This window comes from Centruroides vittatus, unplaced genomic scaffold (genome assembly GCF_030686945.1).
Source record: "Centruroides vittatus isolate TY-2023 unplaced genomic scaffold, ASM3068694v2 contig_628, whole genome shotgun sequence".
NCBI classification, from domain to species: Eukaryota; Metazoa; Arthropoda; class Arachnida; order Scorpiones; family Buthidae; genus Centruroides; species Centruroides vittatus.
In genome coordinates this window covers 6,426,765-6,447,341 of record NW_027122385.1, presented here as the reverse complement: position 1 = coordinate 6,447,341, position 20,577 = coordinate 6,426,765, and the positions used below count along the sequence as shown (strand labels likewise).

Below are 20,577 nucleotides of genomic sequence, written 5' to 3'. Positions count from 1 at the left end.
GATTTGTAACAATTAATTTTGATTAAGTCAAGATTAATTTTGAAGGTAAAGGTAACAATTGTAAATGTGGATAACAAGTAAAGTATTCATTATGTTCGATCTCAATCGAGATATCAAACATGAACCATCTATCTCCCCATTCCCTCGACCATTTACCATCAAAATTTAACAGCATTAATGCCTCTAATACACAAATGACTGCAAAATTTTAGAAATTTTCGATAAAATTTACAGGAGTTATTAAGCTTGGAATTGAGTAATAAAATCGTGCCCCAACACACTATCATCTATACATACAATAAAACCACCCCGAATTTTTCGCATTTCTCCACTTTTCAAGGTCATGTGTTCCAAAATGTAAAAATCTTAGGGAGTCATCTTTTGATAGATTGCCATACTTTCCCTGTGTTATAAAGAACAGGGCCAGAAAAATAATAACACTAATTAAACATTAGTAAGAATATGCACACGAGAAATTCTCGTCTTTTTGATGTATGTATATGGAAAAATTAATAACCATAGAAGCTATATTGAGTTCGTGGAGAATAATAAACATAAGCGTAACTGTATCCACGAGGTTATCTCTTTATTCGTATAAGGTATTATATATATATATATATATATATATATATATAAGGTATAAGGAAACGAGCACAATTATTTAAAAAAAGTACATATATAATCGATAAATAATGATTGTCAATTATATATTAAAATTATAAAGCATGATTGAAAGATACAACATTCAGGGTGTGATTGTGTTTCTGCGAGTATTAAAGTAGTTACAATAAGGCCGTAATTCTATAATAACTAAGAGAGTATAGGAGATTATTTATACTATAAAATTTATTAAGGCATCAATGTAATAATATAAAAATAACAGGCAATTTTCCATAGTTTCTGTGAAATGCTTACATAATATAAATAGTTTAATGCGATACAAATAAAATAATATAAAACCTTGTGTGTACGATATGAGAGTTACACAATAGTCAAGTAGAGTCGCGTGATTATAGTACGTGCAGCAAAAAGTTAAAGGTGATACTATATTAATCATAAACACTTTTAAGATTTTACTGTTCTTTAAAAAAATTTTATTACCCACTTCTAATTACAATTTTATTTACACGTTAAACACACTACTATCATATCCCTTTAATCTGAGGTAGACCCTTCCAGCTCAAACTGACTCATGTTTATTCATTCGCTGCGCAGACTATAGTTAGGTAATAATGAAAATGACAATTTTGACACTACACAACACTACAACGAAGATGTTTTCCAGCATGATTTTAATGAAGTACGTACACCATACAGTATAATAAATGTTTGATTATATGTTTAGAAATGTCAGACATAAATGATCTTTCTATTATAGGAAAATCGTAAGCATAGATTAGCGAAAAAATAATATACAAAATATTTTCTAGATTTGAAAATTTTTTTTTCGTACAAATGTTAAAGGTCGTCACCTATCAAGTAACCCTGAGGTTTAAACTCGGGGTTCATCAATAGGTAACTTACCGTTAGAATTTAAAAGATCAAATTCGTACAAGTCATTTTCTTTGTGTTCTATCTTTCGTAATTTATCATTTCGAAAACAATACGGAACGGAATCTATCATACTGAAAATTACAGGCAATAGAAATAAACTGTGAAATGCTGAAAATATAACCATTAATGTCACAATCTTAAAAACAGACACATACGTTTCTGATGGGCCGAAATATATAACCGAAACACCTAAAACAGTAGATATACAAGCCTGTATTACTGGATATCCAGCATGATACAAACAATTCTTGATTTTCTCGTTTGCTGTTTTGTTTTTGCAATTGATATATGCATAAGATGTGTGAACTGTATAATCTACACAAAATCCCGTGCAAACCACTAATATTATCAATGCAGGAGTATTGACAGCTACATTCCATAAAGACATGTATCCAATCAAGCCTACCTGAATAGACACAATAGTGATGGTAATAGACAGAAGAAACAATACGTTTGGGGTAAATAAAACAAACACTAAAATTACTATCGCTGCAGCGCAAGAAATAGTTTTTATACAGTTTGAAAGAATATTAATATACAGTTCATAATACATAAATCTCAAATTGTATGGCATAATTGAAAATTTGCTGTTACCGGCAATTTTTCTTACATTTTGAAAGAAAAGCTTTTCGTCAATTCGAGATTCTCCATCCAAACTTGAAACGAGAAATCTTGATGCAGTAATTTTATCACCTACTTCATTAAAAACAACATCATTTCTAAACCTGTTTGCTACTTTTACTTTCAAGAAAACATTTTTAAATGCACTCAGAAAGTCTTCCGAATCACTCAGATTGTAACCCGAAAGTGAAAACTCTGCAACCGGAGATTTAGTAAATGCCAGAAACTCTCTCAGCCAACTTTCTGTGGTGGACGAATCGGATATAAATGGAGCAGACTCGAAACTTTGCAGGAGATCTTCTATGTCATTTTGAACAGTTAAATTCGAATAGTCTAATGTCTGATTTATGACTATTTGCACTTGGTGACTATAATTCGAAAAATACTTATATTCAAGGTTTAGATATTGATGTGCATATGAAGAATAAGGAAAAAGTTTAATTATGTTTTCTCCTTCTTGAATAAATTTCATACAGTACACTGCAGCAACAAGATAAGTTATAAACAAGATGATTACAATAATTTTGCTAGTTGATTTTCCAAGTATTTCACCTAAAACATTACTTAAGAATAGTACAAAAATATTTTCTTTGTTTTTCACATTTAAATTTACTTCTTTTACGTTATCTATTTTCGAACGATTTTGTTCACTCGGCCAGCAAAAGAAAGAATGCAGCTTATTCTTCTCTCTGTATCCATCAAGCGCCATGAGTCCTCCGAAAAAGAATAATTGAAAAATATAGTCAAACAATATTGAAAGTACAGCGTATGTACAGAATATACGAATACTGTTATATGGCGTTAGAAATCCTAGGCAGAATGCAAGAAAATTTGTCAGTGACGTAATCGTAATGGACACTGCGGCTTCAGCAAAAGAGTTTTTCATTCTATCTGGAACAGAATCGTCGACATCAGTTCTTCTCCATGCCGCTATCAATATAAATGCGTCATCTATCCCTACACCTGTAATAGGAATACGAAATTTAATTGCGTATTTAAATGATATAGAAACAGTATTGAATTTGTATGGATGAGTAACGTCTAGTGTAGACTTTAAAAATGTTAATTAATTTATTGATGATAATATAAAATATTAAATTATTATAATATACGTTACATATGAAACTGTTGTAGGGGAGAGCGGGGCTAAAAGTTCCCGGGGTAAGTTGTTCCGATTGAAATAGCTCCACAAGGAAAAAATATATATATAATTAGTAAATATGTCATGAAATCGAACGTTTCTGCGCACCGACGGCAGCTATCTTAATCAGGCCAGTGACGTCCGGTACATTGGAAAGAGAGCCTGTACGTCGCTGATCCACATAAGTAAATATTTTCGTGTTTGATATTTTTGGTATATCTGGCGAATTTAAATAATTAGCGATTAGTTGTTTGGTATTTTTATTCAAAAATATATCGAGTAACTTGATATACTACGCTAAAACTGTATATGTCTCGTAACCTAATCTAGTAGTTGCTGTTTTGAACCCATGTGTTATCGGGGCTAGATGTTCCCTTCTTTGGGGGCATGTTGTGACCTTGGAACAACTTGCCCCAGTTCATCTGTACCGGTAATGCAGTAAAAATAATGTTTTTTTCCTTTTGCAGTATGCGGACTTATATTCGAAAAACAACACGGGGTTCTGTATCTCAGGAGTTGATGCAAAGAGCTGCAGATGCAGTTATTAAAGATGGTTAAAAAATAAAAACTGTTGCCAGAGAATTAGATATTTGTCATATGACGTTATATAGATTTGTAAAGAAGTTGAAATCTGGAGTAGAAAACGCTGCGATTGGCTACAAAAAAGTAAGATTGGTCTTTATTGAAGAACAGGAAAACAAGTTAGCAGAGTATTTGTTAAATGTAAGCTTTACTGACGAAAGACAAATCTTGGATCAGCCAGGGTCATCAGGAGTTGTAAATTTGCCTGCAACTTCTGGTGTTATACAAGAACTTGGAAAGGATGTTCCTTTCTCCCCTTTTCTTTAAGTAAAAGTTATAAATGTTGAAACGTAAAAATGTTTTCTTTATAATAAATTTAAGAAAAACAACTAATTATTGATAAGATATTATTGATTAGTCTTTAAATACATACTTAGTTAAATAAATTATTGTTTGTTTTTACATATTACACCTTCCATAGATCTTGTAACAACTTGCCCCACCCTGTTAACAACTAGCCCCGAACCGGGGTAAGTCGTTACTTTCCGACTTTAGGTATTGTATTACTAATTATAAAAAAACTTACAAAAAATCAACCTCAAAAACTGTTTTTATAGCAAAGTTAGATATATTACTAAATTTTAATCTCTTAATACTTATGCTAGAATTATGTTTCCTTAACAAAATATAAGGTTGATTAAAAAACGGAACTTGTAGCCCCGCTCTCCCCTATGTATTCTTGTAGGGTAAAAAATACGTAGTTAGATAATTAGTCATTTAGTCATTTTAAATGCAAACTATTTTTTCAAAATTAAGGTTTTTAATTAATAATCTTAAATAGTAATATTTAGTTGTTTAAACTAAATGATAATTGTAATTAGTATTACATAGTTATAAATTATAATAGGTTTAGCACATGCAGGATGATTATAATTAAAGTTGTTTTGTTCGAAAGACTCTGTCGCTTCAACCATTAAATTGACACCAAAATTTGTGCATACTCTACTCAAATGATACAGAAAACGATTTTGCAAAAACTATTTTGATCTAAAATTGTCCACCAGAGGACAAATGGTGCTACAAGCAAGAATTATGATATGCGTACCCATGTGGAAAGCTAACAGATGATGATCGGAAGAATCGGTATAGAAATGCTGACAACTAGAGAATGCTATTCTTCTCATCCAGAATTATGATGCAAGAGCTTTTCTGAAGCACTTATTAATTTTGATGCCCTTTCACGAAAATCAGAGTAATGCTGCGGCTGCTATTCATGAATATTTCTATTAGAAAAACTTACGCCGGGGGACAATCCACAGGCTGTCAGGAAAATGATAATGGGATTTTAGACAACTGAGTTCTTCGGAGTTCAACGTGACAAGGATCGAAATGGATGTTTGCCTATTCAGTAGTACTATTTGCAGTCCTATTTTCTCAGAAAATTTGTTTTGCAAAGCGGTTTCCTAAGTTGCAGACAATATTGGAATAAAAATTTTTCTTTGCAAAATCATTTTCTCCGTATTTTTTGAATAGTGCGTACACAAATTTTGGTGTCAATCGGTTTATTGGTTAAAGCTACAGTGTCCTCTAAATCGAACAACTTTAATTATAATCAGTCATTACTTACTTTCAACAATAATCAGAAATATAGACATTAGTTGATGTGAAATTTAATTAATTTATTTATTTCTCAGAAGGAATCATGAATGCTTCAAGATCATGAATACTGCGAGGGTCTCTGCAGTGTAATAATATATATATCTAAGTCTCATTTCCTATCTCAACTTATCGTAAGAAACCACCTTCATGAGCGCAACGCTGAAGCATTGTTAAAAAATATCCCACGCAAGAAGCTAAAACGTCTGTAGTTAGTTGTTTTGAAATTCACTTGTTGTGTATCTTAATATAAGCAAGTCGATTATTCCATCATTCGCTAATGGTCACATACCAAACGACGTTAATATGTCATTATGTGAACTTTCTTACATTGAGACTTTGGATTGTTCGTCACTTGAATCTCAAAGAAAGTGATATTGGATAAAAATAATAATTGATCGCACTTTTTTTCTGGCCCATTCTATCAATTGGGAAATCATGTTTCTGGTTGCAAACACAAATTGATTGCATGACTACCCAGCTTCATTTGACGATTGCATTACATCATGCGTGATTTCAGCAGAAGGATAGATAATGAAGGGAACTTATTTTACGAATTTTTCTCGAGATAACCGTGTTTTTTTTCAAAAGGGTTTGTTTTATTATATAAGTGATCATACCTAACATTAGGCCTAAGTATAAATACAAACTTAAACGTTAAAAAAACCTAAATAAACACATACCTAACGTTAAGAATAGGATCGTCAGATTTAATGAGGAATAACTTATTTTGCAGTAACACAGTAGACCAAATGCAGCAACAGTTGCTAAGAATGGTGATATGCAACCAGCAATACCCAACCACGGTTTGCTATTGAGAGAATCAGTTGACAAGCAAGAAACTGCTGAAAATAACATCATAATTGGAGCAATAATGATCACAAGAGGCAAAGCATCATTTCCAATTCGGTTAATTTCGTCATCAACGGAGTGACTTAATACTTTAGAAATTTTAGTATTGTTGAAGTTAATGTTAGATAATGTTTCTAAACACATCTGTTCCCATTTTAGTGCCATTTGTTTCTTCTCTTTCGTGGTGCGATCCATTAGATAAATCAATCTAATTGCATTCGAATCTCGAATCATACTTTCTTCATCTACTTTCACTCCTCCAAATTCAAGAGCAGACAGTATTATTCGATCTCGAGTTACATCAGCTGGATATCTGCAGAAAAATTTATAGTATTACTAAAGAAACATAAATTGCATGTATTATTGTTATATAATCTGTTCGATGCTCTCTATAATCTAATATAGAAATGTACTATACATTTAATATTTGCATTAAAATTAAATTTATATTTTACTAGTAGATGAGACAGGAGTTGTTAAGCAAAAAATAACAACAGCAAAAATTAATATTATTACATTATTTTCTATTTTTAACCCTTCTACTATATTATATTATAGTATTTGATTTATATTTACAGAGGTTATCTTACGTAAGAGTTTATCACATTAAATGACATCTAAAACATTTTAAAAATTCTTTAAACTGTGTACAGGAGAGGAATGAAAAATTTTTTAAATGTGTTAGATTGATCATTTAATGTTATAAACTCTTACGTAAGATAACCCGTATATTTCTACAATTTTTTGTATATACGAACTGTATATTTATATAGCCAATCTTATTCGTTTTCACCGGATGCAAAAATTATGATCCCTTCTTTCGAGACTAATTAAATTTTCTGATGGGTCAAAAATATGTTAGATTTTTCGCAAAAACGCATAAAATCGCATCTAAAATAGTACTGTAGAAACCTTCGGGGTAATCTTTAACTCGCCAGGTGGAATTTTAAAAAATTCCCTCGCGGGGAGGATTTTTAGAAGTGTACACTCTTATGACGTACCCTAAATGTGTACTAAATTTTAACTTTTAACTACTAACCGTTTGGGCTCTGCTCTTATTACTTTTATGTCGGTTTTTGTGAGTTATACTCGGTTGACAACGGTGGCTATGTACTATGCCGGACCAGAGTTAAGGCATAGTAACCAAAACAAAACAGAAATGAAAAAGTGTGTTAGTGTGTGTGTTTCTGTATTCAGGAATTTCCCAAGAATATGACATGTATTCAATACAGTGGCCTTCTGTAGTGTGATGTATGTGTTACTATTTAATTGTACTGTGCCCAGGCTTTTGTGTAGTGTGTGTGGCATGACACCTGTAAAGAAGAGAACGACAGGTACATTCAGCATCCTATCCATCTTCTACAGATGCATTATTTCCTGGGCGAGATCTGTGTACCTGTTGATTTTTTCAGCGCATGTGTTTTGTATATTTGAATGTTTGGAAAAGATATGCCTATAATGTATGTGATTTTATTGTGTTTGTCAATGGGTGTGATGTCTGGTCTGTTGTGGTAAATTTTTTTTCTGTGATTATGGCTCTGTCATAGTACATTTTGTGCGTGTTGTTCTCCAATTCTGTTTGTGGAATGTATTTGTAGCATGGTTCGTGGATGTTTAATAATTTATGTTTCTTTGCAAGCTCTTGGTGTATTATATTTGCTACTTACCGTATATGTCGGCAGATAAGACGATCTTCAGATAAGACGAGGTATAAATTTTCGTCGAAGTTTTATAGTTTTAGCATATATCTGTCCTACAAGTCGACCCCCAAACTATCAACGGCCTATGAATTTAGTTTAAATCAGCGATCATCATCTGAATAATAATACTGCATAGCGTATACGGAATTATGTGATATTTGTAATTTTTCGAATGAACAAATTTTACTTACTTTTTAATTTTAAAGTATACGAAAAAATAATATTTTTCTTTCAGTTCTGACTTGTGGATATTGTATAAGTAAAAAATTTTCTAAAACATTGTGTTAACAATGAAAAAAAAAGATTACAGTTAAAAAGGTAAAAGGAAATCAACTTGCAGAGAAAAACTTTTTATTTACTTTAACAAACTTTCCAAATGCATTTCGCCTCTTATGAAAGGCCTCTTCAGTAGGTTTGACCGTACACAGTTCATATTCCGACAATAACTTGTTAGGAGAAACCACTTATATAGTTCACAAAAAATTCCACAGCATTCCCGTATTCAAATTTACATTGTTGTTTTGCATAACAATAGCAAAATGTTTCTTTACTTTCCGTTTTACATTGTTTTTTTCCCTAAAGACAATTTTTAACTTATCATTTGGAATATTGTAAATTTGAAAAACAATGTAATACGAAGAAAGTAATCAATTTTAAATCATATTGTCCTTTAAACCAAAAATATAATGTATATTTAATGGAAATAACAAAGATTTTTTCTAGAATAACAAATATAGATCAAAGAGAAAAAGAAATCGAAGATACACATAAGAAATACATCCTGAATGGATACCCAAAAAGATTGCTAAATGACTGGTACAACCGATTTTTAAGAAATAGATTTAAAGTTAAACAACGTCAACAAATAAAGCAGTATGTATCTTTCCCGTACATAAAAGGTATTTATGAAAAATATAATAAATTTTTTAATCAAAAATTAATTAGATTGGATCCATCCCAAAATAACAGGTTATCAAATATGATGATTATAAGAAGCACTAATAAAAAAGATTTATTAGAAGAAAAAGGCGTCGTTTATAGAATAGAATGCACATGTAACAACCCCAGTTTTTACGTCGGTGAAACGAAACGAAGACTGAGGATCAGACTGTCAGAACACTTGGCTGCTGTAAGGTTAAAAATTAGTAATTCTCCTATCTTCTAACACTGTAATATTAATAATTGTCAGATCAATACTAATAAGTTAAAAATTGTCTTTAGGGAAAAAAACAATGTAAAACGGAAAGTAAAGGAACATTTTGCTATCGTTATGCAAAACAACAATGTAAATTTGAATACGGGAATGCTGGGAATTTTTTGTGAACTATATAAGTGGTTTCTCCTAACAAGTTATTGTTGGGTCAGAGCATGTCGTTGGACTTTACCCTAGTCAGGTCACTGGCCCCGCTTTACTGGCCGATCGCGGCCAACAATCCAAAAGCTCAATTAGCACTGAGAAGTACGTATATAATACGGACAGGCCGCTTCTCGTAGGGAGGTAACGCCGTCTATCGGAGAAAAGGCGAAACAAGGCCTAAATCTCCATATAAACCGGAGGAGAAGTACAGTACAGAAGTTATTGTCGGAATATGAACTGTGTACAGTCAAACCTACTAGAGAGGCCTTTCATAAGAGGCGAAATGCATTTGGGAAGTTTGTTAAAGTAAATAAAAAGTTTTTCTCTGCAAGTTGATTTCCTTTTACCTTTTTAACTGTAATCTTTTTTATTCATTGTTAATACAATGTTTTAGAAAATTTTTTACTTATACAATATCCACAAGTCAGAACTGAAAGAAAAATATAATTTTTTCGTATACTTTAAGATTAAAAAGTAAGAAGAACAGAAAGTCTGACTCCATCGTTTTTTACAATTATTTTGGAACAAATTTTATTTTCTTGCACTGCCTTGCGATTGTTGCAAACATTCGCACTTATTTGGCATTCGGGTAATGACCTCGACTATTCACAAAAACGTCGTACGGGCTATTTTATTTTGTGCACATACCTTACTCTCTACTAGTAAGTAATTAAAATTTGTCCATTTTCTATAATGGTTTTAATTGATACAAAAAAATTAGATTGAAATTTATATCTGTCCTATAAGACGACCCCGGATTTTAGGGGCCTTTTTGTATGATTTAACTATCGTCTTATCTGCCGAGATATACGGTAATTATGTCTATGTAAATAATCTGTCTGTAGGGCTTACAATACCGAACTAAAATCTGAATACCGACATTTGATATTTGAAATTTGAAATACCGGGATACCGGTATTAAAACCGGTATTATTAATAAAAAATTTACTAGTTATATTTTTACTTACCTCAGTTGTTATATTGACTTGTTAACAAATAATATATGAAATCCAATAAATATTGTTCTGAAATGAGTAGATATTATTTATTTTATTACATAGAGAGTAGGAGTAGATAGATACAAAAAAACGTGCAAGTAAAAAAAAGTACATATTAAATTCTATGTTACATCTATATATATAATCGAGACGAGTTGATAATAATAATAATAATAATAATAACTCTCCCGTGGTCACCACCTGGTCGTGGTGGGAGAGCCTAGTAATTTTACTGATCCATAGGGCAATGCAGGCTGGAGCACAAGCTCCTGGTAGGGACACCCATGCCAGTAAGGTCTATGGGGAGAAATGAAGCTAAGAGTGACCACACCCACATTCTGTGGAGATATTTATTATGGTAATAACTAGATCTAAATGTGATACCGGCTCGGACGTCGCCCGGGTTAACAAGGTCCGCGTTCGTGGGTTAGGCAGAGGCTCACGTTCGAAAAATAGGCCACCACAGTCTCCCTTGGTTACCGGTGGCGAAAGCAGCACCGGCCCAAGCATGGCTACTGCAATGCCCTCAACAGATGTGAGGAACCAACCCAGCCTTGGTGTTTCTGTGGCAATGCATCCGCAGACCACAAAAGCCGGAAAACCACGCCAACGGATGAAATGGACAGTAGAAATGAATGAGTTTATCATCCGTACTTATTACACAATCACAAAACTCGAAACAAACATGACAGCATACAGACAACAACTACACCATAGATTCACACAACAGTATCCTCATCTCACTGTCACCGAACAAAGGGTTGTTGATCAAAAAAGAACAATTATACACAACAACCTTATTCCACAAACAACACTTGAACTTATCAAACAACAGGTTGCTGATCAAACACATCAACAGACAGAAACATCTAACATTAATGAAGATTACGTAACCTGTCAGAATAATCCAGCAACAAGCATTGATAATAACACACATACAACAATTACCACTAATGATACTACAGACACTTCCTTGTCAATCACTGATAACATAGACATGGATTTAGTTAATACGCTCTCACATATATTTCAGGAAACACTCACTAAATATACAGGCACAGATCCCACACAACGACCACGAATACCAAAAATCGACACGTCAAAGGAAGTAGGAAAAACACTAAATTAAGTAAATACTCACTTACTACCACACTACATTCATTCAATTTCTACACTCGCAGACATTCATACATTAGTTTATGCTGGAGCAGTCACAGTAGTGACACACCATGGGCTGAAAGTACAATCACAGACAAATACACAGAAAACACAATTCTATCACAAGCCTGCCTGGCAGAGAAGAATAGAAACACAAATAAATGACATTAGACAGCAATTAGGCAGGCTAACACAATACACTAAAAACAACATAACACCCAAATTAAGGAAACAGCTCAAAAACATTTTCAAGAAAATAAAAACACACACAAAACATGAACATCACAACACACGCATCACAGAATACATTGATACACTAAAACAAAAACTTGCTGCCAAAGCACGTAGACTCAAACGATTCAAAACATGTACACTACGAAAACAACAAAATAAATTATTTACAAACAATGAAAAACTCTTTTACAGACAAATTAATAACAAAGCAAACACTGATACACAGCACAGTGGCACACCAACAGAAGAAGAACTCACAACATATTGGTCTTCTCTTTGGTCCAGTGCTGTCACGCATAATGCTGATGCAGGCTGGATCGAGAAGGAGAACAGAAACTTGCACAACATACCAACTATGCCCTGTGCTGAAATAAACATACATGATTTCCAATACACTGTTAACAGAACACACAACTGGAAGACACCTGGTGTAGACAACATTCACAATTTCTGGTACAAAAAGTTTACATCACTGCACCAAGAACTAGCTAAACACCTAACACACATCATCATCAATCCACAAGACATGCCAAATTTTCTTACTCAGGGCATCACCTAGATGAAACATAAAAACAACAATACCATAGACCCCACACAATACAGACCAATTACATGTCTTCCAACACTGTACAAATTATTGACATCCTGTATTGCAAACAAAATATACAAACATGTTGAAGAACACGACATTCTTACAGAACAACAAAAAGGTTGCCGTAGAAACCACAGGGGATGCAAAGAACAGTTACTCATAGATTCAGTCATTATACGGCAAGCACACAGACAACACAGAAACATACACATGGCATATATAGACTACAGAAAAGCATTCGACAGTGTTCCACACAGTTGGCTGCTACATATCCTACACATGTACAAAATACATCCATCACTCATTGCATTCTTTCAAAACACTATGCAGCACTGAAGAACAACACTACATCTCAGGGCCCATAACACTTCCATACAAACAAACCAAATTTTTATTAGGCGAGGAATTTTTCAAGGAGATTCCTTGAGTCCTCTCTGGTTCTGCTTAGCCCTGAACCCATTATCCAACATGTTAAACAACACGCAATATGGTTACAATATCAGACACAAAAAAACAACACAGTTTACACTGTCACATCTCATGTACATGGATGACATAAAACTTTATGCATCCACACAAAAACAACTTCATCAACTCCTACAAATCACACATTCATACACCAAGGACATACAAATGGAATTTGGCCTAGATAAATGCAAAACACTTCACATAGAAAAAGGAATCCTGAAGAAAGAAGATTTTGCACTTGGAAATGGAGACATTATTGAATCCATGGAAGAGGGCGAGTTCTACAAGTATTTAGGATTCCAACAGGCCAAACTAACAGAACATACACAAATAAAGCAAAGATTAATTAAAGAATACCAAAGTAGGTTAAATGCTATTCTCAGAACACAATTAAATGCAAAACACACAGTTAAAGCAATAAACACATATGTCATCCCAGTACTCACATATTCTTTTGGAGTTATACATTGGACTCACACAGATCTTGAGCAACTCCAAAGGAAAACAAGAACTACACTTACTAAGCATAAACAACATCATTCTAAATCTGCTATAGAAAGACTAACCCTTCCACGTAAAGATGGCGGAGGTGGCCTGATTGACATAGTTAACCTTCACTACAAACAAATACAGTCACTGCGAGAGTTTTTCTATAAAAAACAAGAAACATCACAATTACATAAAGCAGTAACTCTAGCAGACTCGAATAACACACCATTAAACTTACACTCACATCATATGGACACAACACAACATATAAAAAGCATAGACACCATTAAGCAATCGTGGGCTCGAAAGGCACTCCATCGCAGGCATCCTTATGATCTGGCCCAGGATTTTGTTGACAAAACTGCGTCAAATAGCTGGTTAGCTCGGAGATGCCTCTTTGGGGAGACGGAAGGATTCATGATTGCCATACAGGATCAGGTCATAAATACTAAAAACTACAGAAAACACATACTCAAAGATGCAACACTCACAAATGACACATGCAGAAAATGTCGCATCATGCCAGAAACTATACAACACATCACTTCTGGTTGCAAGCTCTTGGCACAGACAGATTATTTACACAGACATAATCAAGTAGCAAATATAATACACCAAGAGCTTGCAAAGAAACACAAATTAGTAGACATCCACGAACCATACTACAAATACATTCCACAGACAGTATTGGAAAACAACAAGCACAAAATGTACTACGACAGAGCCATAATCACAGATAAAACAATTTACCACAACAGACCAGACATTACACTCATTGACAAACACAATAAAATCACATACATTATAGACATATCCATTCCAAACACTCACAATATACAAAACGCATGCACTGAAAAAATTAGCAAGTACACAGAACTCGCCCAGGAAATAAGGCATCTGTGGAGGATGAATAGGGTGTTTATTGTACCTGTTGTTCTCTCCTCTACAGGTGTCATACCACACACACTACACAAAAGCATGGGCACATTAGAATTGAATAGAAACACATACATCACACTACAGAAGGCCACTATATTGAATACATGTCACATTGTGAGAAAATTCTTGAATACAGACACACACACACTGATACACTTCTTTAATTACTGTTTTGGTTACTATGCCTTGACTTTGGTCCGGCATAGTACACAGCCACCGGTGTTAACCGAGTATATTTCACTTAACCCAACATAATAATAATAATAATAATAATAATCAGCGCAGAGCCCAAACGGTTAGGAGTTGAAAGTTGAAATTTGGTACACAGTTAGGGTACGTCACGAGAATGCACACTAAGAAGGGATTTTTCGAAATTCCTCCCTACGGGGGAGAGGGACAAAATTAAGTCTTAACATTTCCATCAACAATGGAAGTGTCAACAATGGACGTGTTAAGTAACAATGGAAGTGTCAACAATGAAAGCGTTACGTAACAATGGAAGTATTAAGAGAAAGCAACGTGCAAGATGCAGATGCAGTTTTTTTTCGTTTTTGCGGAAAATCGAAATATTTTTAGACCCACCTAAAAATTCTCTAATTAGTCTGGAAACAGGGGGACCCAATTCTTGCATTCTGTAAAAACGGGTAAGGTTGACTATAACGTAATAATCTTAATCTTTACTATCGTTACTTTTGCCCGAGCGACGCCGGGTCTACCTGCTAGTTTTACATATAATAGGCTCGTATGGCATTACATAATTAAAGAAGCAAAAAATATAATTAAATTGAAAGTATTTATGAAATAATATTAATAACTTGCGTTTTGTTTATTAAAGTATGCTCTTAAAAAACATAAACAATCAATCGTTTCATCATCAAGCGAGGACCGAATTTTCGTACAAATATAACCAGCCGCCGAAAAAGCTCTTTCTGATTCTACACTTGTCGGCACTATTGTCATTAAGAAATCATACACATTTTGTAAATACGTTCCTTTTGTTCCTGTTTTTTCAAAAAAAGTAATTTCATCTTTTATTTTTTGTTCCAGACCTGGAATTTTTTTAAACGCAGGCACGGGTGAAGTATTTAGTGTTTCGTCTATTGCTGCCTGTAGTTTTTTCTTTAATGCGTTTACGTTTACCTTGTCAGATTCTAATACTGTTTCATTACTAATTTGGGAAGATATTGGAAGGGATGTTTCTTGCACAACTTCCATATCTTCTGTATCTTCTAGATTTTCATGTGTGAGCCGTTTAGTTAAGCTTACAATTTTTTTAATGATTGTAAATTTGGATATGCGTTTAAATACTTCTCCAACATCTTGTGAGCCCTTTTGCAGATACTGAAGTATTTGTGATAATTCAGTTCGTCGCAGTAAAATTCGAGATTTTAATGCTTCCAATAATTCTAATGCAATTGCAGATTTTTGCTGGGAAAGAGTATCTAACATAAATGTTAAAGAAGCGTCAGCCGTCAAAAGATTTGCATCTTTTCGGCATAATGCATCTACTGTTAATTTTACAGGAGTAAGAGCAGCAATAATTGAAGATAATAAATTAAATTCTTCGTCAGAAAAATGAATATCGGAACTAATGTCAATAAGCGCTTTTTGAATACAAAATTTAATTTCTTCAAATTTTTCTAACATAAATAACATACTGTTCCATCTTGTTTGACAATCTAATTTTAGCGCTGTTTCTTTACCTAATTGTTCTCTCACGTACTTTTGTAAATATTTATCATTTTTAGAAGGTGAATTTTTAAATGTTTTCACTACTTTCCGAATTTTTGAAACTAGAGATGATATACCAGTATGTCTAATATTTATATTACTTGTAGTAATACTAGCATCTAACTCTATAATAATTCCATAACCATCTTCTTCGTCGATATCGTCGTCATTGTTATCATCGTCATCGTCAACATCATTAACATCGTCATCATTATAATTTTGCTCCACAACATCAATATCCACACTCGGGTTCAAAGTTGACTTATACAAAACATCAGTAATTGCTAAATTTATGCAATGTGCCATACATTGTTGATGTTCAGCCTCTATAATTTTTCCTAATTTTACCATAACCGACGCACCGTCAGTAGTTACTCCAACTATGTCTTTAGATATATCTAAATTAAAATCTTTCAATTTTTCTTCTACAAGGGATAAGCATTTTTCTGCTGGAACGGATCCGTAAGCGCGCACTAATCCGATATTCCACATTGTTCCTCCAACAGAATGTACATTAATGTTTATGTAGCGCCGATTACGAATAGATGTCCATTCGTCAAATGTGATACTGAAACGTTTACCTTCAGATTTCAGTCTAGAAATTTCATGCACTGTAGACTGTTTAATAATTTTACTATATTCAAGTACCATATTTCTAATAGTGACTGCAGATTTTGGTATGTCTTTGAATCCTCTTGCCTTTAAGCCTTCTCTTATGTCATACGATTTTATAAAAATATTAAAAGACAAACCATCGCGAGCTGTCATTCGGGCAAGCACTTCTGAAAGTTTTTCGTTTTTATTATTTTTAAAATACTTTGTTATTAACAATTTAGGCTGTTTAGAAACACTTGATTCGACATCATGGGGGATTCACATTTCTTTTTAAGATTTAGTCCATGTATCGTTTTTAAGTGAGTATGAAGGCCACTTGTGGATCCTCCTGTACACTTTATTTCTTTCGCGCACTTTTTACATTTAGCAACCTGTCCGTTTTTTTCAATCAAAAAATGATTCCAAACTGAAGTTTCGTCCTGTCCTTTTCGGTGCTCCGTAAATGTATTCATCTTTCAGGGGGTATAGCAGTTTATGCCTATTAATTTTAATATTTGTAAATTAATTACACTCTAACTTACATTAATACAAATATAAACTTACCGTATCATATAATTCATATGGATTAATCAGTATTTAAATACCGTTATATAATTTTCAATTATTAGAAATAAAACCAGAAAACAAGTGCACATAATCCACACACCACAAGACACAACGGAATGAAAAATAAAATTGAAAATATAAAATATAATTTTTACTTGTAAACACTACAGCTGATTTGCAAAATTAAACAATCTAATCTAAACTATTTAATAATTTTTGTGTTACACTACTTTATGTATTTGTATAAACGAGACCTATTCATTGGGTAGTAGACGTAAAACATAAACAATCGCTTTATATTGCCGACACCGCCGCTTCTCGATGGTGCCATACTCGGCTCGGTATGTGTAATAAATGTGCCTGATATAGATTTTAATACAATGAAATTGTTTGTATATCTTCAAAAAATTTCTTGTAATTAATTAATATTATTTTAAATTAGATTTATATTGTGCATAAATTCAATTTTTATCAACTAATGTAATACCAAAATACCGGTATTTTTACATAAATACCGGTTTTTAATAACGGACAAAAATCGTCCGGGATTCCGGTATTCGGGATCCCGGAATCCCGGTATTGTAAGCCCATATCTGTCTGTGCCAAGAGCTTGCAACCAGAATTCATGCGTTGTATAGTTTCTGTCATGATGTGACATTTTTTGCAAGTGTCATTTGTGAGTGTTGTATGTTTGAATATGTGTTTTCTGTAGTTTTTACTATTTATGACCTGATCCTGTAGGGCATTCTAAGTTAGTTGATTATCATTAGTTAGTCATAGTTATTGATTACCATGTGTGTTTTTTAAGTTTTGTTTAATTTTATATTATATGTTGTAAAGTTAAAATTTTGTTCGTGAATTGCAGATAGCTTCTCAAAGAAAACGTATTAGACGTAGCCGCATTTAAAAGTGGAGTTGTTCTTTGTATATTCTACGAAAGATCCCGCACGATAAAGCACCATTATAATAAATAAGTGACAACGGTAACACTACGTTCAAATATTTATCAATATAAACTTAATTAATATAATTAATAAAATATAAATCAATCATAAAGAAAATAAAAAAGAAGTTTTGACAATAACATGTAATAAAGAAACAGTAAATTTTAAAAATAGTTTAAAAATAGTTAAAATATGAAATGAATATGATGAAGCAGATCGTATGGCTGGGGATAGTAATGACTTACAATAGATAAAAACTGATACGAAAGGCGAATTAAACATTTATTGGTTTTGTGATAAGAGATATTGGAAAATAATCTTCAGATATGAGAAGGAAACTTGAAAATGATGGAAAATATAACTTAAACATAATTTTTATTAAGATACGTGCATTTAGTCCTTTATTTTTAGTTAAGTATCACTTGTCTACTTGGACTTTCTTCCATATAAAAACAAATATTCTTTGTAACAAACACATGTCATGTGAAAGACCAAGAAGAAAAGTTATACTCTTCTTGATTTACATAGTTTATAATATAAATATCGTTTCTATTCTATGCCACTTAGAATAAACAAGAAATAACACAATAATTTCAAACTGGAACTCAACAGGGACATCATGTAGAACTATTCAAAGTCCATTCCTATACAGAATTTTAAATTGTTTATTTTTAATATCTGAAATGAAAGAGTTTTTAAATACTGTGCACTTAAAAAGAAATTCACGAGTTACAAAAGTTTCTATTGTTTAATTAATCTTATTAATTAACATATATTTATATAATTTATTAATACAATACAATCTGAAAAAATTAAGAATTAAATGAATTTAATATATATTAAAATTTAAAACATATAAAAAATAATGCAAATGTGGAAAAACTTCGATGATGGTGATTTGTATGGAAATCATGATGCCGGGCTGTAATTTGTAATCATATTGTTTATTTAATTAATTTAAAATATATGCTCTTCATTTCAAATTAGTGAAACAGTCTTGCTCCTGTACATCATATTTCTTTAACAATAGAGTCGTGCCAGTTATCTATCTAATACCTTTCAGGGAAAATGTTTAAATCTAGATAACGTGTCTCTCTGTATTAGAAGCTATTATATCAAGACCTTCTACTTCTGCTGGTTCGAAATCTGGTTTATGCTTCCTTCTATCTAATTTCTTTCTCAAGATTAAGGATAGACATCGGACGAGCGGACGGACAGAATTGGAAATTTATAGGTCTACAATTTTTTCAAATTTCAGACCAAAAAATTAAAATTCATACTTTGCAGTGCGAATAATTATCACGAGGTAATTATGTCTGAAACTAACAAAGTAATCAGTCAAGTTGACACTAATTGTTTACAGTTACATTAATGCAATAATAATTATAATAGTCATTATATAACAGTATTTATAACTTCTATCGAATAAAACAAATACTCAATTTTATTTTTATTCATTTAAACATTGGCAATTACCAGTAATTTTGTAATGGAAATTATTTACACCGAGACGAATGAGACTTTGATTAACTCTACCTTATCACAATTTATATATTCATTTAAACATTACACAATGCCCAAATTGTAGAAGAAAAAAGCACTTACTTGATTTTGTATGTTCCTTTTTTAATGTTATTTGTTTTTCCTTTCAACGTTAAAGCAAAATTTTCATTGCAAATATTTCTTTCTGTCCTACAACACAAATCTTCGTAACGTAAGAATGAATTGCTCCAAAGAATAGTAACATTTCGTATAATTTCGTCAAGTTTGATGGTGTCTTCGATTATTGATTCCTCTAATACAGATGTACCGTTTTTAGGAGTAACAATTATTATTGCGGCTGCATCGAATCTGGTTACTCTTCTGAAATCACATTGTGACATGTTCGCTGGAAAAATTGATTCAATGGCTACTCTGTCAATCCAGCTTCTTGCATTGGATGGAACATAAAGATATTCTGCATCCTTTTGTAGTGGAATATTCAATAGTCCGGATGCTAAAACGAGTGATAATATAAAAGTAACCGCAACGTATAGTTGGGGATAGCGACCAATACGATATCCAACACCAGATAATGTTGTAGAGATAATCCTCTTTATATACTCGTGCTTCATTTCTATTCAAATAAATATTTGGAAACGATCAGCTAAGTATGTGAAAAAATATATTGAATTAAATATAAAACTTTTAAATAAAGTAATTTTAACTTTATTTAAAAGTTTTAACTTTAATATTTGAATATAGTGCATTTTAACTTTAATATGATGTTAATCGTGTGCAAATTACAGAGGTATTGTTAGAAAATATATGCCATAAAATCGTACACGAGTACTTACCTCGGTCTGTATAGGATTTGATGATGAAGCCAAATGATGTACGTACTTTGCCTGATTTTATCAATTCACAGTAAAAAAATATTACTTGTAGGAAGTTTATCAGATAAAACTCTATCCAAAGTCC

At 32.5% G+C, this 20,577-nt stretch overlaps 1 protein-coding gene across 1 annotated transcript; it reads right to left on the bottom strand.

Annotated features, from left to right (window-relative positions):
• Positions 1-1,492: 1,492 nt before the first annotated feature.
• On the bottom strand, positions 1,493-20,229 carry LOC136979505 (patched domain-containing protein 3-like). Its single transcript, XM_067275512.1, has 3 exons — positions 19,723-20,229; positions 6,178-6,659; positions 1,493-3,138 (listed from the first exon to the last, which is right to left on the bottom strand). Exons 1-3 carry the CDS (start codon positions 19,998-20,000, stop codon positions 1,493-1,495), a joined length of 2,406 nt encoding a protein of 801 aa, XP_067131613.1. The 5' UTR covers positions 20,001-20,229.
• Between the last annotated feature and the right edge of the window lie 348 nt (positions 20,230-20,577).